The 18,463-nt window shown below is 43.7% G+C and overlaps 1 protein-coding gene across 1 annotated transcript in view; it reads right to left on the bottom strand.

Moving 5' to 3' along the window:
* KDM5B (lysine (K)-specific demethylase 5B) overlaps positions 1-18,463 on the bottom strand; it is an 81,867-nt gene that overhangs the window by 12,851 nt on the left and 50,553 nt on the right. The window contains exons 14-25 of the mRNA XM_015408224.1: positions 16,592-16,711; positions 16,076-16,270; positions 15,241-15,422; positions 12,910-13,034; positions 12,537-12,687; positions 10,732-10,846; positions 8,800-9,155; positions 6,014-6,152; positions 5,494-5,623; positions 5,385-5,446; positions 3,235-3,393; positions 724-1,209 (exon numbers count right to left, since the gene is read on the bottom strand). Of these exons, the coding sequence (XP_015263710.1) occupies positions 724-1,209; positions 3,235-3,393; positions 5,385-5,446; positions 5,494-5,623; positions 6,014-6,152; positions 8,800-9,155; positions 10,732-10,846; positions 12,537-12,687; positions 12,910-13,034; positions 15,241-15,422; positions 16,076-16,270; positions 16,592-16,711 (2,220 nt within the window). The remainder of the gene's footprint in view (positions 1-723; positions 1,210-3,234; positions 3,394-5,384; positions 5,447-5,493; positions 5,624-6,013; positions 6,153-8,799; positions 9,156-10,731; positions 10,847-12,536; positions 12,688-12,909; positions 13,035-15,240; positions 15,423-16,075; positions 16,271-16,591; positions 16,712-18,463) is intronic.

Raw genomic sequence — 18,463 nt, 5'->3', positions numbered from 1 at the left:
TGGAAGTTCCAGCACAGAGGAAGTTATAGGACAAGACTGGATAATATGCTGATATTGATCTGCTGACAAGGTTATTCTTATTCTGTCATCATATCTTACAACTACCAAGGTTCATTTGGTCAAATTCTGTCATGCAGTTAGGAACATTAAGGCTGAGCTGGTAGGGCAGGGATGAAAAGAGTCTGTGAAAAATTTCATCCCTTGCCAAACTGTACATACACATCATCTTGGTGATACTTAGCAGGTGGGTGGGAATAAATGGGTAAAACATGCTAGAAATGTGACCATAAGGATGTAGATACTGGTCACATATTCTGGTCTGCTATTCATAGAGAAGCAAAATGAATAACAGCAGGCAGAAGTTCTGGAATGCTATTCATAGGGAAGAAAAATGAATAACAGCAGGCAGAGAGATTAGATGTACAAGATTATAGGAGGCAGCTGTTATAATTAGGATTGGGGCATACATTGGATGAAATCCATGACAGAGTTGCATGACAGTCTGGCGTGAGAGAAGAATGATCACATTCAAATGTAATGTTGGGCCCATGGCTAGTAACTGCATATAAACCTACCCCTGAGAATTATCCAGTAAAATACATAATTTAGTACAGTACTGTTGTCTGAGTCTAAAAAAGTGTACAGATTGTCAAATACAAGTGAAGATGCTGAAATGCTAATGAGCTTACATGACTTTTTATCCGAAAGTAATTGGAGTCTTACCTTACTGGTCTCTTGCAATTGGCCTGCCATGGTTTGCCATCTGCTGTACAGTATCCCTGAGCCGGCTTTGTCTTGCATAAGTTTTATATTCCCTGAGGATAGCATTTGTTGTGCTCTGTGTTGCCAGTTCACGGTTCTCTCTATCATATAGCGTAAAGCATCTCCCTCAGGCAGTCTCACACGAATACGCTGCAAGGAGGCCAGTAAAGGCAGAATCTTTTCTAAAGGAGGTTTTTCTGATCTGTGGCAGTGAGGACAGAGCCACACTTGAGGTTCCTGTGAAGTGCTGGGCACTGAAACACAGCTGGTGTGAAAGATCCCTCTGCAAAGTTCACACTGTATCATAGGGGCTGCTGGCTCTCTCTGGCATAGGCAAACTTTGATCTCTACATCCTGAGGATTATAGAAGAGTTTTTCTTCATTCGCTGCTCTCAGAGAGTGCAATGCTTCCATCTCCTTCAAACGAGCTTCACCAAGAGTGGCCATCTGGAAGCAAGTGACAGCATGAATATTATTAGAAGAAAAGTGCCTTTTAACAGAAGAGTTGAGGCTTCTTATATACAAATGGCAATTTTTAGAACTTTTATTACTTAATTATACAAATACACACAACCATACATTAACAAAATATAACAAACAAGGGGGAAAAACACAAAAAGTCCCCCAAATCCTATTGATAAGAAACAATATATCCTTAAGAACTTCACCACATGCAGTTCCAATCATGTTATTATAAAACCTATAAAATGTATAATCATTCAATCATTTATTATAAAATTCCCTTGTGGTAAGATATATATTGGCAGAGCCTTGAGGAAGCTCAGAAGCCGCATTACTGACCATAAAACAACTTTCATCTCAAAAAGCATGTGCTTCTCTGGTCCAACATTCCTTACAGCACAACCATTGTCCCAGACTTCACATTTTGGGTTGTATTCAGATCAGATTGCCATAATGACAGAATGTTATTGAAAAGAGGCAGAGTGAGTAGATTTCGATACTGAAAGCTCAGTTTCTTATGGGTTAAATGAAAGGATTTACTACTGCTCATATGAAATAAAAACAGTGTTTCACTCTTACTCTTCCCTGTGAAGCTTAGCTGCTATGGGAACTTTCTGGCAATACTACCATACAGGTTAGCTGTATTCCATATTTTTAAATGTATATGTGTATCTGTAAGACTAGTCTGTATTTTTTATTTAAGAACTATGATTCTAACATGTGCATACTTAGAAGACTTTTGGCGTACGACTTCCCCCCACCCGGGGAAATGAATGGGAAAATAAAAGCACTACACATATTCAAACTATGAAAGAGTCAGTGTTTTTTACTTACAAGGTTATGTTTAAAAAATCTTATTTGTCCAAAAGAGCTATTTCAACCCCCTGAGGTAGCCACTATGACAGCTACCTACTGACTGCATTAAATTATTTGCACACTAAGGTTTGCTTACTTAATTGGCGTGGCCAGGTCTTAACTTCTGTAAATATTCAATACCCTTAAATACTGTCCCCAAACAACATTGCCTATCCATCATAACGCTATGGAATTAGAGCTAACAAGAGGTGGGACCCGTGATACTCGCGGTGGTGGTGGTGGGAGTATTCCCTGCAGCTCCTGACCGGTCGGCCACTGAAGCAGCAGGAGCTCCACATGGAGGAAGAGGCGGCGGCTGCAGGTGAGCCCAGCAGGTAGTCCACCAGGCTTCCCCCCCCCCGCTCGCTTGCTGACAGCGGCGAGCCCTGCGGGCTCCCAGCCATCTTCCCACCAGGCTCTCCTCCCTCCCCAGTAGCAACGGTGGCGAGCCCTGCACAGCTCCCTGCTGCTGGGCCCACCAGGCTTCTCCCCCACCGCCACAGCAACAGCCGTGGCTCCCAGCCCCCAAGGCTTTGCTGCCGCTGCCAGCAGCAATGGCAGCAAGCCCTGCGTGGATCTGTCACAGTTCGCAGTGGTATGTGCGCATGCGCATGGGACTCTTTTACTTTTTGGGGGGGTTTAAATATCCCCTGTATAGTTTTTAAAACTTTTCAGATTTTTCTGCACACATGGGGATTGCCCCAAATGTGCAGGAAAATCTCCCTGCCCCCTAGGTGCCCCCGATGTGCGGATTTAGATATCCGCATGCAGGGGGCACCTTGGCTATTAGTATATAGATATACAGTTAAATGGCATCTTCCAAGCTCTCCATTGTTGGCAAACTTCCTCCATACTGAGGCACTATTAACTCCAACTGTGTTCATATGCTGAACTCATATTTCTTTACAAGAAATTTGTGTTAATTTGAACTCATTTTCAAATCAATTTTTTTCATTTAACTGGAATACATCTTACCCTAATAATTGATAGATGCCAATAGGTTTTTACTATAGACCAAAAAAATAACTGATCACCTCCATGTCTGAAAGTATGCATGTGAGGAAAACATTATGAAAGAACAAGCCAAGTCTAAATAAAGCAAGCTTCATCCAATGAATCTTTTATTTCCAAAACCACTTCTAAATGTATACATACCGCAGCAGCAGTTTCCTTACTGTCAGATAAAGCTCTTTCTAAGTCATTTAAACTCTCCAGTTTTGTGCTCTTCTTTTTTCCATTTGGAACAGGCTCTTTTAATTTCTTCGGTTTTCTTTTAAATCCTAGTGTTCCAGTATCACATCTGGGACACAGCACCTAATGAAAAGATGAAAAGAACAGTAAATAATTCTGATGTGAAGCATAAATCCATTTATTTTCCTCTTTTTAAAGTGGTGTCTAAAAGACTGTGCAGGAAAATAATAAGAGATGCATGAATCTGAATCAGTTATGATTTTGCCTACAGAAAATAATGAGCTGGATCCTACTGACAGCAAGTGAAAGGCGCTTGTAGTCACAAAATATTCCCACCTGCTCCTTCCCCCAGCGGTATCCTAAGGCTTCCAAAAAGCTAACACTCAGAGTCATGGGACTCTGTGGACAAAATGCCATCAGGTATGAGGGTTAGCAGCAGAGTGGAGAATTAGGCAACATTCACTTTCTTTTTACACTCAAAGATCTTCTTTAATAAGTGGAAAAACTGCTGGCTAAAGACCAAGGAGGGAATGCTGCTGCCCATTCCTCCTCTCCCGAGTATCCTCCCCACCAGCCCCCACATCACATTTCCCCCCCACAGGGCTTTCATGATTTCAAAAACATCAGCTTTTTGGACATCTCAGAAGGCTGCTAGAAGAAGGGGATAGATGAAAAGATCCATGTCTGCAAGGGCTTCATAGGATCCAACCCAATACCAACAAAAAGATCAGATTAAAGTTATCTCGAAATTCAGGGGAACTTTCCCCTTGTTTGCTCCACAACAGAGGTATCTAAACACTGCCCCGGAGTAAACTATTCTGACAAATAGTCTACTAGCAATAGCACATCAGTTTTGACAACCAACATCTACCGTAATCTTTAGGCTTATCATTTTCAACACCATTATTTTCCTATGTTGTTGCTACACAGGAGTTTCAGGGGCAAACTATAAATTATATTTGGGTGCAAAATACAGTACTCTGATAGCCCTTTAAAAGGCAGGCACCCACCTGGAGAAAGCCAGGGGCAGGCAACACAGTGCCCCAATTAACTGTGCAGTGGGGAGTGAGACCGTGGTAAGCAGCAACAATGTCCCAATTAGCTGTCTGATGGGGAAATGAGGGAGTCAGGGCAGGAGGGGCAGCAGCTCCCCAATCAGCTGTGCCGAGGGGAGAGGAGGGAGCCAGGGCAGGCAGGGGGTGTGCCTCAATGACTTGTTTCATGGGGGTGATTGTTTTACTCTCTGCTCAACATCTTTCTCCCTCCCTGGTAGTGGCCTGTGTTCACCAGGAAGCTAAGCAGCTCTCCTCGAGCCTGGGCAGGGAATAAAGCAGCAAAGTGCTTAACTTTAGAGGGGAGGGTGAGAGACAGAATGGGGGGAGAGAGATGCTGGGGCAGGAAGTGAAACACTGCACTTACCGTCCTCTCTCTTCTCCTCTGCAGCAACAAACCAAGTGTAGCACAACGAAATCAAGCACTTCTCTGATTTACTTCCTGCCCTAGCTTTGGGAGAAGTGCTTTGCTCCCTTTGGTTGGTGTGCCCTGGCTGCAGGGGGAGTGCCCCCCCCCCAAAGGATGCCAGGCAGGGTGTAAAACAATGCATTTCCCTCCACCTTGGGTGGTTTGTGTATGTGTGTATGTGTTATTCCCCTTTCCATCCCTTGGGTGGCTTCTCTATGCATTATTCCCCCTTTTTTGGGGGGGATTTGTGTGTTTTATTTCACCTTTCCCTTTTGGCTTCTTCTGAGTGTGTGTGTGTGTGGGGGGGGCTTATTCTGTTTATATTCCCATCCCACCCCCTTCCCCGCTTTTGTTGTGTGTGGTCCCACCCCCTATGCCAATCATTTAGTAGCTGGTTCTGTCTCTACTACTGGCATTTTGTGGTGGCAGCCAACATCCTCACGCAAAATTCCAAAGCTTCCTACAGGTTGGGGACCCCTGATCTAAGATGTAGCAGCTTGCAGTTCCATCTCTTAGTATATTTGTAATTAATTTTTAATAACGTGAAGATAATTATACATTTATCTGTATAAAATTATACAGAATTTTATATTCTGTTATACATACCCACATGTACATCCAAAGCAAATGACTACATATTATAAATTGCTCACCTCCAGAAGAGAGTAGGGTGAGTTCTCAGTCAAAAACGTATTTGCCGCACGCTCTTTCCAGGCTTGAACTTCAGTTTTTAGTTCTCATTCAAAAACGTATTTGCCGCACCCTCTTTCCAGGCTTGAACTTCAGCAACTAAGGACTCTAGCCTCGGCAGATATTCCAGATGTACTGGAATAGAGCGACTTCTCGATACAAGTTCCACTAGTGTATCTAACACAGGCACACGCCCACCAGCCTAACAGTACACAGATATTTAAAATGTTTGAATTAATAAATATAAAATCACATGAAATCAAAGATATACCACAGATGAAGCAAACATTTTATGCTGTAAAGAGGGATGGATTTCTGACTATATATAGTCAGTATTACAGCAATAATCAAAATTTGTGTTGTTTTTTTGCTTTTTATACATTTTTAAGTTTCTGCAAAAGTGCTCCAGAGTAAATATGCTAAGATTAAAAACTGCAAGATTCTTCCACACAGCATGTCTAAGGAGATGCCTGTTATTTAACTGTACAATCCATTTCATGTAGTTCCAAATCCATTACATACAGGAACAAATGAAGTCATACTGATAACAAACTCTGAGTATCATTGACCATTGGTAGTAATTTTTTCCTACCTGGAGGCCTTCCACTTCCTGTAGCCAATCTTTGGCCTTTTTTACAGCTTCTTTCAGAGCGATACCATTTGGAAGATAAGCAGGAATTTCCTCTATCTCCTTCACTGCTGCTTCAAGACTGCTTAATGACTGTCGTGGTCTTAAAACATACAACCAAAAATGTGGTATCATATTTGGAAACTAGTGTGAAACTGCTATCTGCCAAACAATTGTAATAGCTTAGGACAAAGTGCATCAATATGAGCTATCATTAGACCAAATGATAACATTGAAATGTATTTGTTGCAAATATCACTCTAGAAGCAATCATCTCCTTTAAATGATTGTACACTATAAGGCTTAGTTTTCACTCAGATGGTAAACCTGGGCCTCTTCAGACTATAGTTGGGGGTGCAAATGATTGTATGCTCTTCCATTAGGCTTCCCAAGTCCCCCCGGGGGGGCGGGGAAACCCCCGCCCCAGAGGCCTGTTCCCCGCTGCCGGCGGATCAGGCCCCGGGGGGAACCCCACCCCGGCGTGCGCGTCACCAGGAAGTGACGTTATGACGCCGGGCACGCTGGGGGCAGGGCCTCGGTCATCCAAGGGAAAACTCTATGGTCTCCCAGGGAAATAAAAGAGGAGATGGTCCCGGAAGATACATTGGTCCCAGACTGCTCAAGGCCTTAAAGGTCAAAACCAAAACCTTGAACTTCTCAGTGCTCCACTGGAAGCCAGTGGAGCTGGCATAGCACAGGTCGAATATGTGCAGTCCATGATGTACCTGTCAGGACACGTGCTGCCACGTTCTGGATCAGCTAGAGCTTCTGGGTCAGTCTCAAGGGCCAGTGTACAGTGAGTTACAGCAATCTAGCCTGGAGGTGACCGTCGCATGGATTAGTGTGGCCAGGTCAGAACATGACAGGAAAGGAGCGAGTTGCTAGGCTTGGAAAAATGCCAGCCTGGCTGTATGTATGACCTGGGCCTCCATTTATTTATTAATTATTGAGAGCGGCATCCAGGATCATATCCAGGCTCTTGACAGATTGCGCCAGTGCCAATTGCACCCCGTCAAGAAACAGTAAACTGAACCCGAATCCTGAAGCCCCTCTCACCAGCCACAACACTTCCGTCTTTGTCAGATTCAGTTTCAGTCTGTTCTTTTTTAACCATCCTGCCACAGCCTCCAAACCCATGGCCAGATTTTCTGGGGTGGTATTCGGGCTGCCGTCCAACAGCAGATACAACTGGGTGTCATCAGCATATTGGTGGCACCCAAGCCTGAAACTCCGTGCCAGCTGGGCGAGGGAGTGCTTATAGATGTTGAACAACATTAGGGAAAGGCTATTGACGGACTGCACCAGTGTTAATGGTGCCCAGTGCTCCCTCTAAGCTGTGGAGTCTTGTGGGGAAAAAAATCTACTTTGTGAGCTAATGGCATTAAAGTGAGCAAGCAATTTGGCTACTGCATAAATTAGTCTACTCTGGAGCCATCATTCCTGAGCATAGACAAAAACGTGTGAGCCAGAGGCCAAAAAACTGAGCTAGCTCACACTAACTCAGCTTAGAAAGAACAGTGATGGTGCCCCGTTGAGAGCCAGTAAGATGAGCCTGAGCCCAGAAGCCCCTCCCCCCAGCCACAGAACCTCCATCTTTGTCTGATTTAGTTCCAGTCTGCTCTTTTTTAACCATCCCACCACGGCCTCCAAGCCCATGGCCAGATTTTTTTGGGAGGCATCCAAGTGGCTGTCCAGAAGCAGATACAACTGGGTGCCATTAGCATATTGGTGACCCCCAAGCCCAAAACTCCGAGCCAGCTGGGCGTGGGGGTGCATATAGACAACATTGGGGAAACATTGGGGAAAGAAGTGCCCCCTGAGGGACCCCACACTCCAAGGGGTATCTAGAGGACACATCCTCCCCAGTGCCATCCTCTGTCCCCAACCATGGAGGAACAAGGTAAGCTATTAAAGGGCTACCCCACGAACTCCTACATTGGCAAGGTGGTGGGTCAGAAGATCATAATCAACCGTGTTGAATGCTGCCATCAGATCTAATAACAATAGCAGTGCCAACGCACCTCGATCCAGCTTCCTATGGAGATCATCTGCCAAGGTGACCAACACTGTTTCTGTCCTGTGGCCAGGGCCAATTCAGGAAACCCTGGAGCTGTTCAGCCACTGCTTTCTCAATTACCTTACCCAGGAATGGCAAATTCGAAACCGGGCCGTAATTGGTAGGATCAGAAGGATCCAAAGTTGATTCTTTCAAAAGCGATGTGACCACAGCCTTCTTAAGGGCCTCTAGGTATGCCCCTGTTTCCAGGGACCGGTTAACAAGTTCCCTCAGATGGCCCCATATCCTCTTGCTGCCAGCCTTCATTAGCCACAAGAGGCATGGGTCAAGGATGCACATGGTTAGTCTGGGAGCACCCAGGATCCTGTCTACATCGGCAGCAACGCTGCCTGTGAAACAACGCAAGTCATCACATACAATGACAGCATATTATCAACTACAACAATATGGGCTCGCCTTAAAATAAATGAATTATTTGAATCTTCATCTAAAAGTACTGAACAGTGAATTTAATGACGCTGATGGATATTTACAAAGGATTTATTATGAAATAACCGCAAAGATAATCAAACTTTGCTTTTTCTATATTAAGGTAATATACCATGTCACACTGTGGTATAGCCTTAGCCTAGGGTTCTTTTCATTTTATTTTGTGCAAGTTTAAATAAATTAGTTACTTGAAAGCAATGAACAGTAAATTGCAACTCTGAAAAAAGGAAGATTTAGCTTCTACCTGGACTTTATCAGAGTTCGTGCTTTGTCATCCCAGTGTTCAGATACCGTTAAGAGCTCTTGCAGCCTAGCCATTGACTTCTCAACTGCAGGATGAGGAGCTAGTCCTACACCAGAGTCTATGAGTCTTCTCATATCATCCAAAGTAAGAGAATTTTGGTCCAAGAAAATTTGCTGTACATCTTCTAGCCAGTGTGCTTGTTCTAGGCGCACTCGCAAATCACCGAGCTGGGGAAGATCAACGTCAAAGTCAAAACTGACATCCAAAAGTTCCTGTAGTTCTGAAGCACTGGGAATTTCTTCAGATAGAAGTTTTTGGCTATACTTCTGGAATTCTTCCACACGATTAAGAAGATCCTGAAAACACAACAGAAACATTTGGCAAAGTGTGAGAACTCTTACATCAGAAGTTCTACTAGTTTAGTCGCAAGTCATGAGCAAGCAGCCTTTTAGAACCCCTTCAGACATCATGAACAGATATCTGTTTATGACAGGCACAAACCTGTCTTAATTTGAGGTAAACAATCTAGTGACTAAGATAGCAGATGATGTCAAATTATTCAAGATGAAAAAAAAGTGTACTGAGAAGACCTCTAAGAGGACCTCTCCAAAATGGGTGATGTGATCAGTGGCAAATTAAGTTAAACATAGTTAAGATAATGTACACTGGAACAAAAAAATCCTAACATTAAATATATACTGATGAGATCTGAACTGGCTGAGACTCAGAAGGAAAGAGATCTTGGGGTTGTAGGGGATAGCTTGTTGAAAATGCCAACCCAGAGTGCAGCAGCAATGAAAAAAGCAAACTCTATGTTGCAGATGATTAGGAAAGGGATGGAAAATAAAGTGGAAGCGCTGAAAAAAGCACAGAAGAGGACAACCAAAATAACTAAGGGACTGAATCACCTTTAAGGAATGGTTAAAGAGTCTGTACTTTGCAGTTTAGAGAAAAGACAACTGAGGGGTATATAAAGTGATATATGGGTTAGAGAAAGTGGATAAAGACAGCTTCTTCCTCTCCCATAATACTAGAACTCGGGGGCATCCAATGAAATTGATCGGCAACAAGTTCTGGGCAGAAAAAAGAAGGGAAGAACTTCATTACTTAGCAACAAATTACATTGTGTAATTCATTGCCAGGGATGTAGTAATGGCCACTAGAATAGATGTTAAGGAGATTAACAGAGGATAAGGTACATCAATAGTTGCTAGCCATGATAACTAAAGGAAACTTTCACATCCAGAGGCAGTACACCTCTAAATATCAGTGCAAAGAGGCAACAACAGAGAAAGGACTCTGTGCCCTATTTGTCAGTTACCAGGGCAACTGCTTGGCCACTGTGTGAAACCGGATACTGGACTAGATGGACCACAGGTCTGATCCAACAGGGCTCTTATCTTCTCCCTCTGCACAACACACGGGAGACTGAGCTTTTCCACTTTCAGAAAAGTCCAACTAGCCATTATGTCCAAATCAATCAGGCTGGGCTAACTGGAATTTGTTTTTTCCTCACAATGCAGAATTCTGAACCTGGATTTAAGCATGGTAGTCTACAGGTAGGACATAAACTCCAATATGGCTCCTGTTCTTAGGAGCTGCACACTGAATTGGAGTTTCATTGAAGGTTTCTGAAACAACAAAACTGTCAGTTACTCTATATCTCACATTTTGGTTGCATATAATGAACACAGTTTTAAATTGTATGAAACTCCATTAGCACATTTCAGCTATTGATAAAATAAGAAATACGCAAACTCCTATTTAATGGTTTTGCTTTTACGCTTTAAAATTACGCCTATACTTTTTAAATTTAACAGCAAACACCTCATGTATTTACCCAAATTTCTGAACATCCTGAAACCCGAAAGGATATCTTAGAATTTATCACCTGAAAAATATTTTTCACTTTATCTCCAAGAGCTTAGTTACCTTCAGCAATGCTGTTTGGCTGAGGACACATGGCAAAGCATAGAGTTGCCTAACAAACAACCGGAGTTCATTCACAGTCAGCTGATTTTGGGATTTTCCTCCTCCAGACCGATACCTACAATTACACAGACATTTTCAGATTCTTTGACTTTCAGTACCTGTATAATCTCAGAAAACATAGGAAATATTCATGACTGAATTGATACTTTTCTGCTTTCTGTATTTAAGCAATGTAACCATTTTAATGGATTTTACTGTATTAGATAGAATAAGCTGAGGACGAGGTATCATAATGGGCTAACACTTTGAAAATCCCACCCTTTAAAATCTTTGATATCTCTCCCCCTTCTCTTTTTCCCCCTGAGTCACACTCAGCTGCTCTACACATTCCAGTCATTTTGGAGCATATTTAGCTGTCAGCAGACTGGGTTTCTTTTCCTGTTTTGGTTAACTTACAAGTCATATTCTCTACAAACCTGTGGCATCCTTTGAGTGCATAGAGCCACCTGCCTTGTCTGTGGATGGCCCCATTGTGCAATTTTTCTCATCCACACAGGGCGAGACAGTTTACTGTTAAATTTAGGGAATTTAATCCTTTTAGCACTGAAAGAAGACATTAGCAGTGCTAAAAATCATACATGTATAATATTAGCAGCCAAGCTCTTTGTAAAAGCAATACAACAAGCTCTAGACTGGGCGCGGGCAGCTGTCCGTCCGGGGAGGCAACCCGCCGGCCGGTTGCCTCCTCCCTCCCTCCCTCCCACCACGGGGCAGGTGGTGCAGCTAGCCTGAGGTTCGGGGAGACGGGGAGGATGATGGCGGAGCCCGCCATGGTGAGCTGGGCTCACTTACCCCCGGGCGAAGTGGGAGGCACCTGGGGACGCCGCACAGGATCCCCCCCACCTGCAGCAGACCTGTGGAGCCGCCACTGCCACCTCCAGCTGGGCTCTGCCTTTTCTGAGTGAGCTGCGGCAAACAGGCAAGAGGCATCACCCGGCACGTAATCCGGTGCTCCTCCATCCTTGGAAGCGCCGCCACCTCTCTCTCTCTGGCCGGAGCTTCCCAGGTGCACGTCGTCGGGCGCCGGGCTTCTGCTGCTCCGCCGAGGCCTGCTCGGGTCGGGCCAGCCTGTGTGCTCGGAGCGTTTGTCTCCCCGGACTGAGCAGGGTCACCTCCCGTCCACTACCTTGGGGAGACCCCGCCAGGAGTGGGGAAACCTTTGCAAGGCCCTTCGGGGAGGGGAAGAAACTGTCTTCTGAGGGAATCTGTGGCTGGCGCCACTTTATGGGCGGGACTCAGGCAATGCAGCCAGTGGATAGGGAGACGTTCTGAGTGACACATCAGGGAGCCAACTGATTTGGGAGCGTGTGGAATGTTCTGGAGAGTGCCACTCCAAAACATAATTATTATATAGACAGATAACTTTAGCCTCAATATGAATATAGATAACACTGGACACAATGTTTTCAGTTCTGGAACTGGACCCTGAATCCCACTTATACTCTCACAAGTGGAGGGGAAGAGGAGAATTTTTGCCAGTTCCCACTGCAGAGTCCCATATTGCACACCACCGTACAGAGGGCCCTAGGAGCATTCCAGGGACCCTAGGGGGGTGTTGCAGCAAGAAGGGTAAGGTAAGAAAGATCACTTCTATGACCATCCTTTGGATCCAATCCATTATATGTTGGAATTTTGTATTCAACATTTTTAGAAAGGTTTCAAAGGTTAACTATACATTCAGAAGTGTATAATGATTTATGTACATACTCTACAGCAGTTCAAAATCAGCCACAAAGAAACCTTACCTAGTTTGCCTCTTGCCATTAAGAAGTTGCTGTGCAACTGATGCACATTTTTCTGCATCCTGAGTAACTAAACGGAGGTGTCGTAGTAGATCATTGTCTGGGAACTTCCTCATTTCTGATTCTTCAATTAAAGCCTTGAAACTCATGAGACCTTTGGAAAAAATAACTAATGATTATTATTTTAATTGATTCATTTTAGTCTGCATTTTTATTATTTACTCTTGAATATATCATTTTGACAGTTTCAGCTGAAGTCCTTTGCACATTTACTCTAAAGCCCCATTTAGCCAAGTGGGAACTGCTTCTGAAAGAACATGAGGATACTGATTTCATAATCTTTAGCGGTACAAAATATATAATGAAAGATACGTACTTTTTTTATTATTAACTTTTGCCTCCAGAGCTTCATTAACATTAGAAGCCCATTCATTGTAAGATTCTGCCCGCAACTTAAGTGCATTCATCATTGGATAAAGTTCATCTAGTGTATACCGATATCTGGAAGGAGCAGTAAACAATTTTACTGACATTTCAAGTTCAGCCATATTTTAGCATGCACAAGAAACATTCCTGCACTATTCACCGAAGTCAGGCTGAAACTTGATATTATGTAGCTGCAAAAGGAAGAGCCCAAAGTCTCCTGAGCTCTTTCCTCTACAACATCTAACAAACTAAGATGCATGATCTGATATCCTTGTGATGCATCTCCCACATCTCACTCACTGGCAACTAAGACAGTAGAACACAATCATGTTAGGTCACATCAGGCTTTTTAGTTTACTAACAGTGCAGTCCTATGAAGAATTACCTCAGTCCAAGGCCACTAAAATCAATGGCCTTAGAATGAAGTAAATGCATAGAACTCCATTGTAGATGCTCTTCAGGAAGAAATTACAAAAATTATGTAATTATGTATAAACATTATATTTGTGTGTAATTCCAGAAGTTAAAATGAAAAAGTTCTTCTGAGGATCGTCGCTGAAAGACAGCTTGAGATTGTGCACATCAGCAGTCAGTCAAAATTGTCTTCAAGATTGCCTTCTACCCTTTCTTGCACAGAGGAACAACTCTTGCTTCAGAGCTTATACATCACATCATAACTGCAAATACTTGAGGCAGCATACAAAAACAAACATGTGCCTTGTCTGTGCAACAAAGAATATTTATCATGTGTTGCTGTGATCTAAGGTCGAGCAGTAACCACTTCTTGTCTTGACCTTACCATTTACTTTGTTTTACTATTTCTCTGGTTATCTCCTAAATGTTTACCTTGCCCTGAAAGCTTACATCTAGGTACCTGTACAAGCCTAGAGCCAGGGATTATTGATGTCCATTGGTATGCACTACAGCCCTTCATCACCACTCCATGGCAGAGTGCAGACAGCAGCCCTAAACTATGACATATACAAGGCTGCACCTTAAGCTATAGAGTGGTACAGAGAAGTCCTCCAGCAGCAAAAAGTTTAACTGCAACTACCATCACCATCATGTAAAAACCTCTTTCCCCCATTCTACACTGTGGCAAACAAGGACAGCATGCACACACTTTCTAAAAGTTTGACCTGTTTCTATTGTATTTAGCACTACGATAACAGGGATGCTATAAGGAACCCACGAAGAAATTACCTACAAGGAGAAAATATACCTGTACTATTAGTCACAGAATTTGTGACTTCTAAGCATACAATATTTATTTTCAACCCAACTGATTTTTACAAATTAATCTACCAACTGGTAGAAAAGGAGTAAAAAGTAGAGAGAAGCTAGAAAGCCACTATCTCCCGCTTCAGATCAGGGTCCTGCGGGACCTATTACCGTTCCGCAGGGCCTGTAAAATTGAGCTGTTCCACCAGGTCTTTGGATGAGGTGGCGGGCATCCAACAAAGCCGTCCTCCCTTGCTGAAGCCTTCCATCTTCACACGGCCCATATCAAGAAGACCTAGGGGTCTAGTGGCACCACTCTCGGAGACTGTACACTTAAATTGGGAGAGTTACCTGTTTTAAATTATACTGTTTTTAACTGTTCTTAAGATTTTATTAATGTATTTATTCATTGGCCTATTGTAACAAGCTGAAGGCTTGAGAACCTGTTATACGATCTTGTGGGGAGGGCAGAATAAAAGTCTAAATAAATAAATAAAAGTGAAAGCTAAACATTGAGGGAAGAGGTGTGAAGTTATCTTTCAAGCAGCCAACTCCCTGCAGTCCCCCCTCCCCAAGAAATATTGACTTATATGATGACAGCAAACTAGGGTTGTCAAGTGTTTTTTGAGCCGCAGCGGGGGACTCCCGGCTGGCGGCTGGAGTGCGCGCCGCACGCACGCACATCACCCGGAAGTGATGTGGTGACGCCGGGCACGGGGCCACAACCATCCGAGTGAAAACCATAGAGTTTTCCCTCGGATGACCGTGGCCCTGCCCCCAGCGTGCCCGGCGTGGTCGCGTCACTTCCGGGTGACATGACATGCACGTCGGGGTGGGGTTCCCCCCGGGGGCCCGATCAGGCAGCGACGGGGAACGGGCCTCTGGGGCAGGGGTTTCCCCGCCCCCCGGAGGGACTTGGCAAGCCTACAGCAAACAAAATTTATTGTTCAGGCCTATAATAAACCTCCTCTAATGAACTTAGCAATTAGACTTTCCGTCTGATTTATGATTCAGAATCTGAAAAGCAGCAGAAACTACAGGACTGAAAACAACCGCTTACCCCATTTTATATTTATATGAGGCACATGTACAGAGGTCTTCCACATGATACAGGCATACCAACAGGCCAGGATTACATGAACAGGAGACAGCAGACATGTAGCAAGTGGTTTTACACTTTATGCACTGTCGTTCATCATCTGGCAATATTTCCAAATACATTCTCTCTGAATCAGTAACTCCCTGTAATAAAGCACATATTCATTCCATAAAAGATTAAATAAAAAACAGTCCATAGATGTAGGTAGGTTCCCGTGATGATATAAAGCACCACACACAGAAAGTTAGGCATGCTCAACCTCCATATAAATAAAATTTTAACTGTGCCTATCATGCAGATTAAGGTATCAGAAAAGTGACTGCCTAACAGCCTAACCAATACATTAACTGATTAAGTTAACTATTTCAGCATTAAGGAACAATAACATCTATTTGTAAAACTGTGACTGTAGTGATGGTAGCCAGATATTATTTATGCTCTTCTTCAGACTAAACAATTATGAGACAACTACTATCTAAAGAGTAGCTGTAGCATTACACGGCTTGGATCCAACGGAAAATCTCTACTAACGGAAGGGATTTCTATCAGTTGAAAAGGACTTCCTTGCCTCCCCCTCCTCTTGCAGCCACAAATGCCCCCAGAAATGCTACCCCTGGGGAACAGTGACACCCAGGAACACCTCCCCCTTCTGTTAGTAGAAATTTTCCATGGAAGCCAACCCCTTAAGTTCCAACACTGGTTTGCATCACAAAACATTCAGATGCGCAGGTGTTCTTTAACTGGTTGCTTTAACATGGAATAATGGAACCATCAATCAAAACTTCACAAAACATACCAGCTTACACACAGCCTCTCGTAAAGCTTTTTCATCTTCAATCATAATAGCCATGTCTTTCTCAACAGTAGAAGCTACCACCACATCAAGAGTCTCTGCCTTGGCAGCCATTCTACATATCATCTCATCGTGGGAAAATACACAATAGCGGTTTAACAAGCGATAGTGTTCCACGCACTGGCGACCCAATGGCAACTAGAAGAAAAATGACAGCAACTGAGATTTCCTTGGAGAACACCAGGATCTCTGAAACCTGACTTCATATTCTGAAATCAAACTTGATAAATACTAAAAACATGTGGCTTTGGTTCTTCAGCCAATTAAAAGCACCGCACATAATCGGGAGGGGAAGATAACCAACCATACTATACCCCTACCAACCATAAATCTAAACGTTTTTTCAGTTAGCTATCAAGGTAGTTTCTTAAAAACAAAAGAACACCCCAAATAGTAGGAGCTACTGTATGTATTTCAGATTCCATTTTCCAACAAAAATTCACAAGATTTCCAACATACCCAGTCAACGGTGCAGAAGTTAACAGCTTCAGCAAAATTGAAACCCTGATTAAAGCCACTGTGATAAGCTCTTGGAAATGTAATCACAAATTCACCAGCGCACTGGTTGGTTCGGTAAATCTAAACAGACAAAACAAATACACGATGAATTATAAGAATTTCTCTTTTTAAAAAAAACCCTACCAGGTCAGACCAGGAGTCAATCTAGTCCAGCATTTTGTTTTCCACAATGGTCAAGCACATGCCTCTGGGAAGCCCATAAGCATAGCATGAAAACAGTCTTCACCTGTTCTGTGTGCCCAGCACTGGGTATTCAGAGGTATGCTGATTCATATGTTTAGCTACCACTGCAAATAGCTACTGATAGTGCTATCCTCAATGGATTAGTCTAATCCTTTTTTTAAAAGCCATCTAAGCTAATGACCACCACCACTTTTCAGCTAGTTAGGAAGCAGTCACAATGCAATCAAGAGAGCACTACTGGGACTTACGGATGCTGCCATCTGATTGGCCTTAATGCACCAATTTCTAAATGACATGACAGGTTGTTCTTAAAGTGGGAGAGGCCCACTGGACACAGCTTTGTATCCAGGATGCAACCTGTTGCCCAGCAACAGCAAGCCACTTGTACTGCATTTCAGGCACTATTATCCCAAGTCCACCTTCTCTGCTGGTTATGGAGAACAGAAATGAGCCTGGGGGATCCTCAGGCTCATGAATAGATCAGAACAATCAATGTCTATATTCATGGCAAACCACAGTTGTTTGTTTGTTTTTAAAGTCTAAACTACAAGTTATGTTAGTTCTCTCTACTAAAAATGAAAACACACCACCTTATTTTAATTCTGGTGTATAGGGCAGATAATAAACCATAGTTTGAAGTTCAGACATAAGGAGCTATGGTTTGCCACACAATTAGAAATAATTTCTGAGCTGTACACAAGGATATAACAGCATGTGAAGCCCAAGGATCCCACAGACTTTTTCATATGGCAGAACGGAAGATTTGTATTCACTTACCGTGAAGCTTCCTTCTCGGTGGTCCAGAGTGGGGCAGTCCTTGACTCCTTACTCCTGGGAAAGCACCTCCCCCTTCCATAGGCAGGGCCGGCAAACTTTGATCCCAGAGGGGAGGGGCTTATCCTCTGATCCCCAGTCATACCGAAAGCCACCTCCGAGCTGCTGTAAATACACTTAAAAAATAACTCCTTCCCCCTCAGACAACCAGGGAATACCATCACAGCCACGGGCTTAAACAAATACAAACCAGTATTTTAACCATTAGAGAAAAGAAACAGCAACAGTCCGCCACATCACGTAATCATTTAGACCATATTCACGAACAGCTGAACAACTGCAAAACATAAATGGACCGGAAGTCGTGTCCAACAAGAGAGGGTGGGTAGGACTGCCCCACTCTGGACCACCGAGAAGGAAGCTTCACGGTAAGTGAATACAAATCTTCCGTTCTCCGGTGGTCCAGGAGTGGGGCAGTCCTTGACTCCTTACTCCTGGGACGTAAAAAAGCAGCGCTCCCCCCGGGTGGGTCACACAACTTCCGGTGCCTACAGGGCCTGAAGGAGCCCTCTACTGTCAAATACTGCTTTTGCCAAGGCTAGTTTGTTAATCCTATAGTACTTTGTAAAGGAATGGACAAATCTCCGTGTCACCACCTTACAAGTGACTTCTAGGGGTGGCAAGGCCCTATATGCCACCAATGTGACTGCCCCCCATAGAGTGCCCTGTGACCCCTACTGGAGGTACTAACCCCTAGGAATGGACAAATCTCCGTGTCACCACCTTACAAGTGACTTCTAGGGGTGGCAAGGCCCTATATGCCACCAATGTGACTGCCCCCCATAGAGTGCCCTG

Source organism: Gekko japonicus, unplaced genomic scaffold (genome assembly GCF_001447785.1).
Source record: "Gekko japonicus isolate JY-2015 unplaced genomic scaffold, Gekko_japonicus_V1.1 scaffold211, whole genome shotgun sequence".
Classification (NCBI taxonomy): domain Eukaryota; kingdom Metazoa; phylum Chordata; class Lepidosauria; order Squamata; family Gekkonidae; genus Gekko; species Gekko japonicus.
The sequence above is the reverse complement of the archived record's forward strand: the minus strand, read 5'-3'. Positions and strand labels throughout refer to the sequence as shown.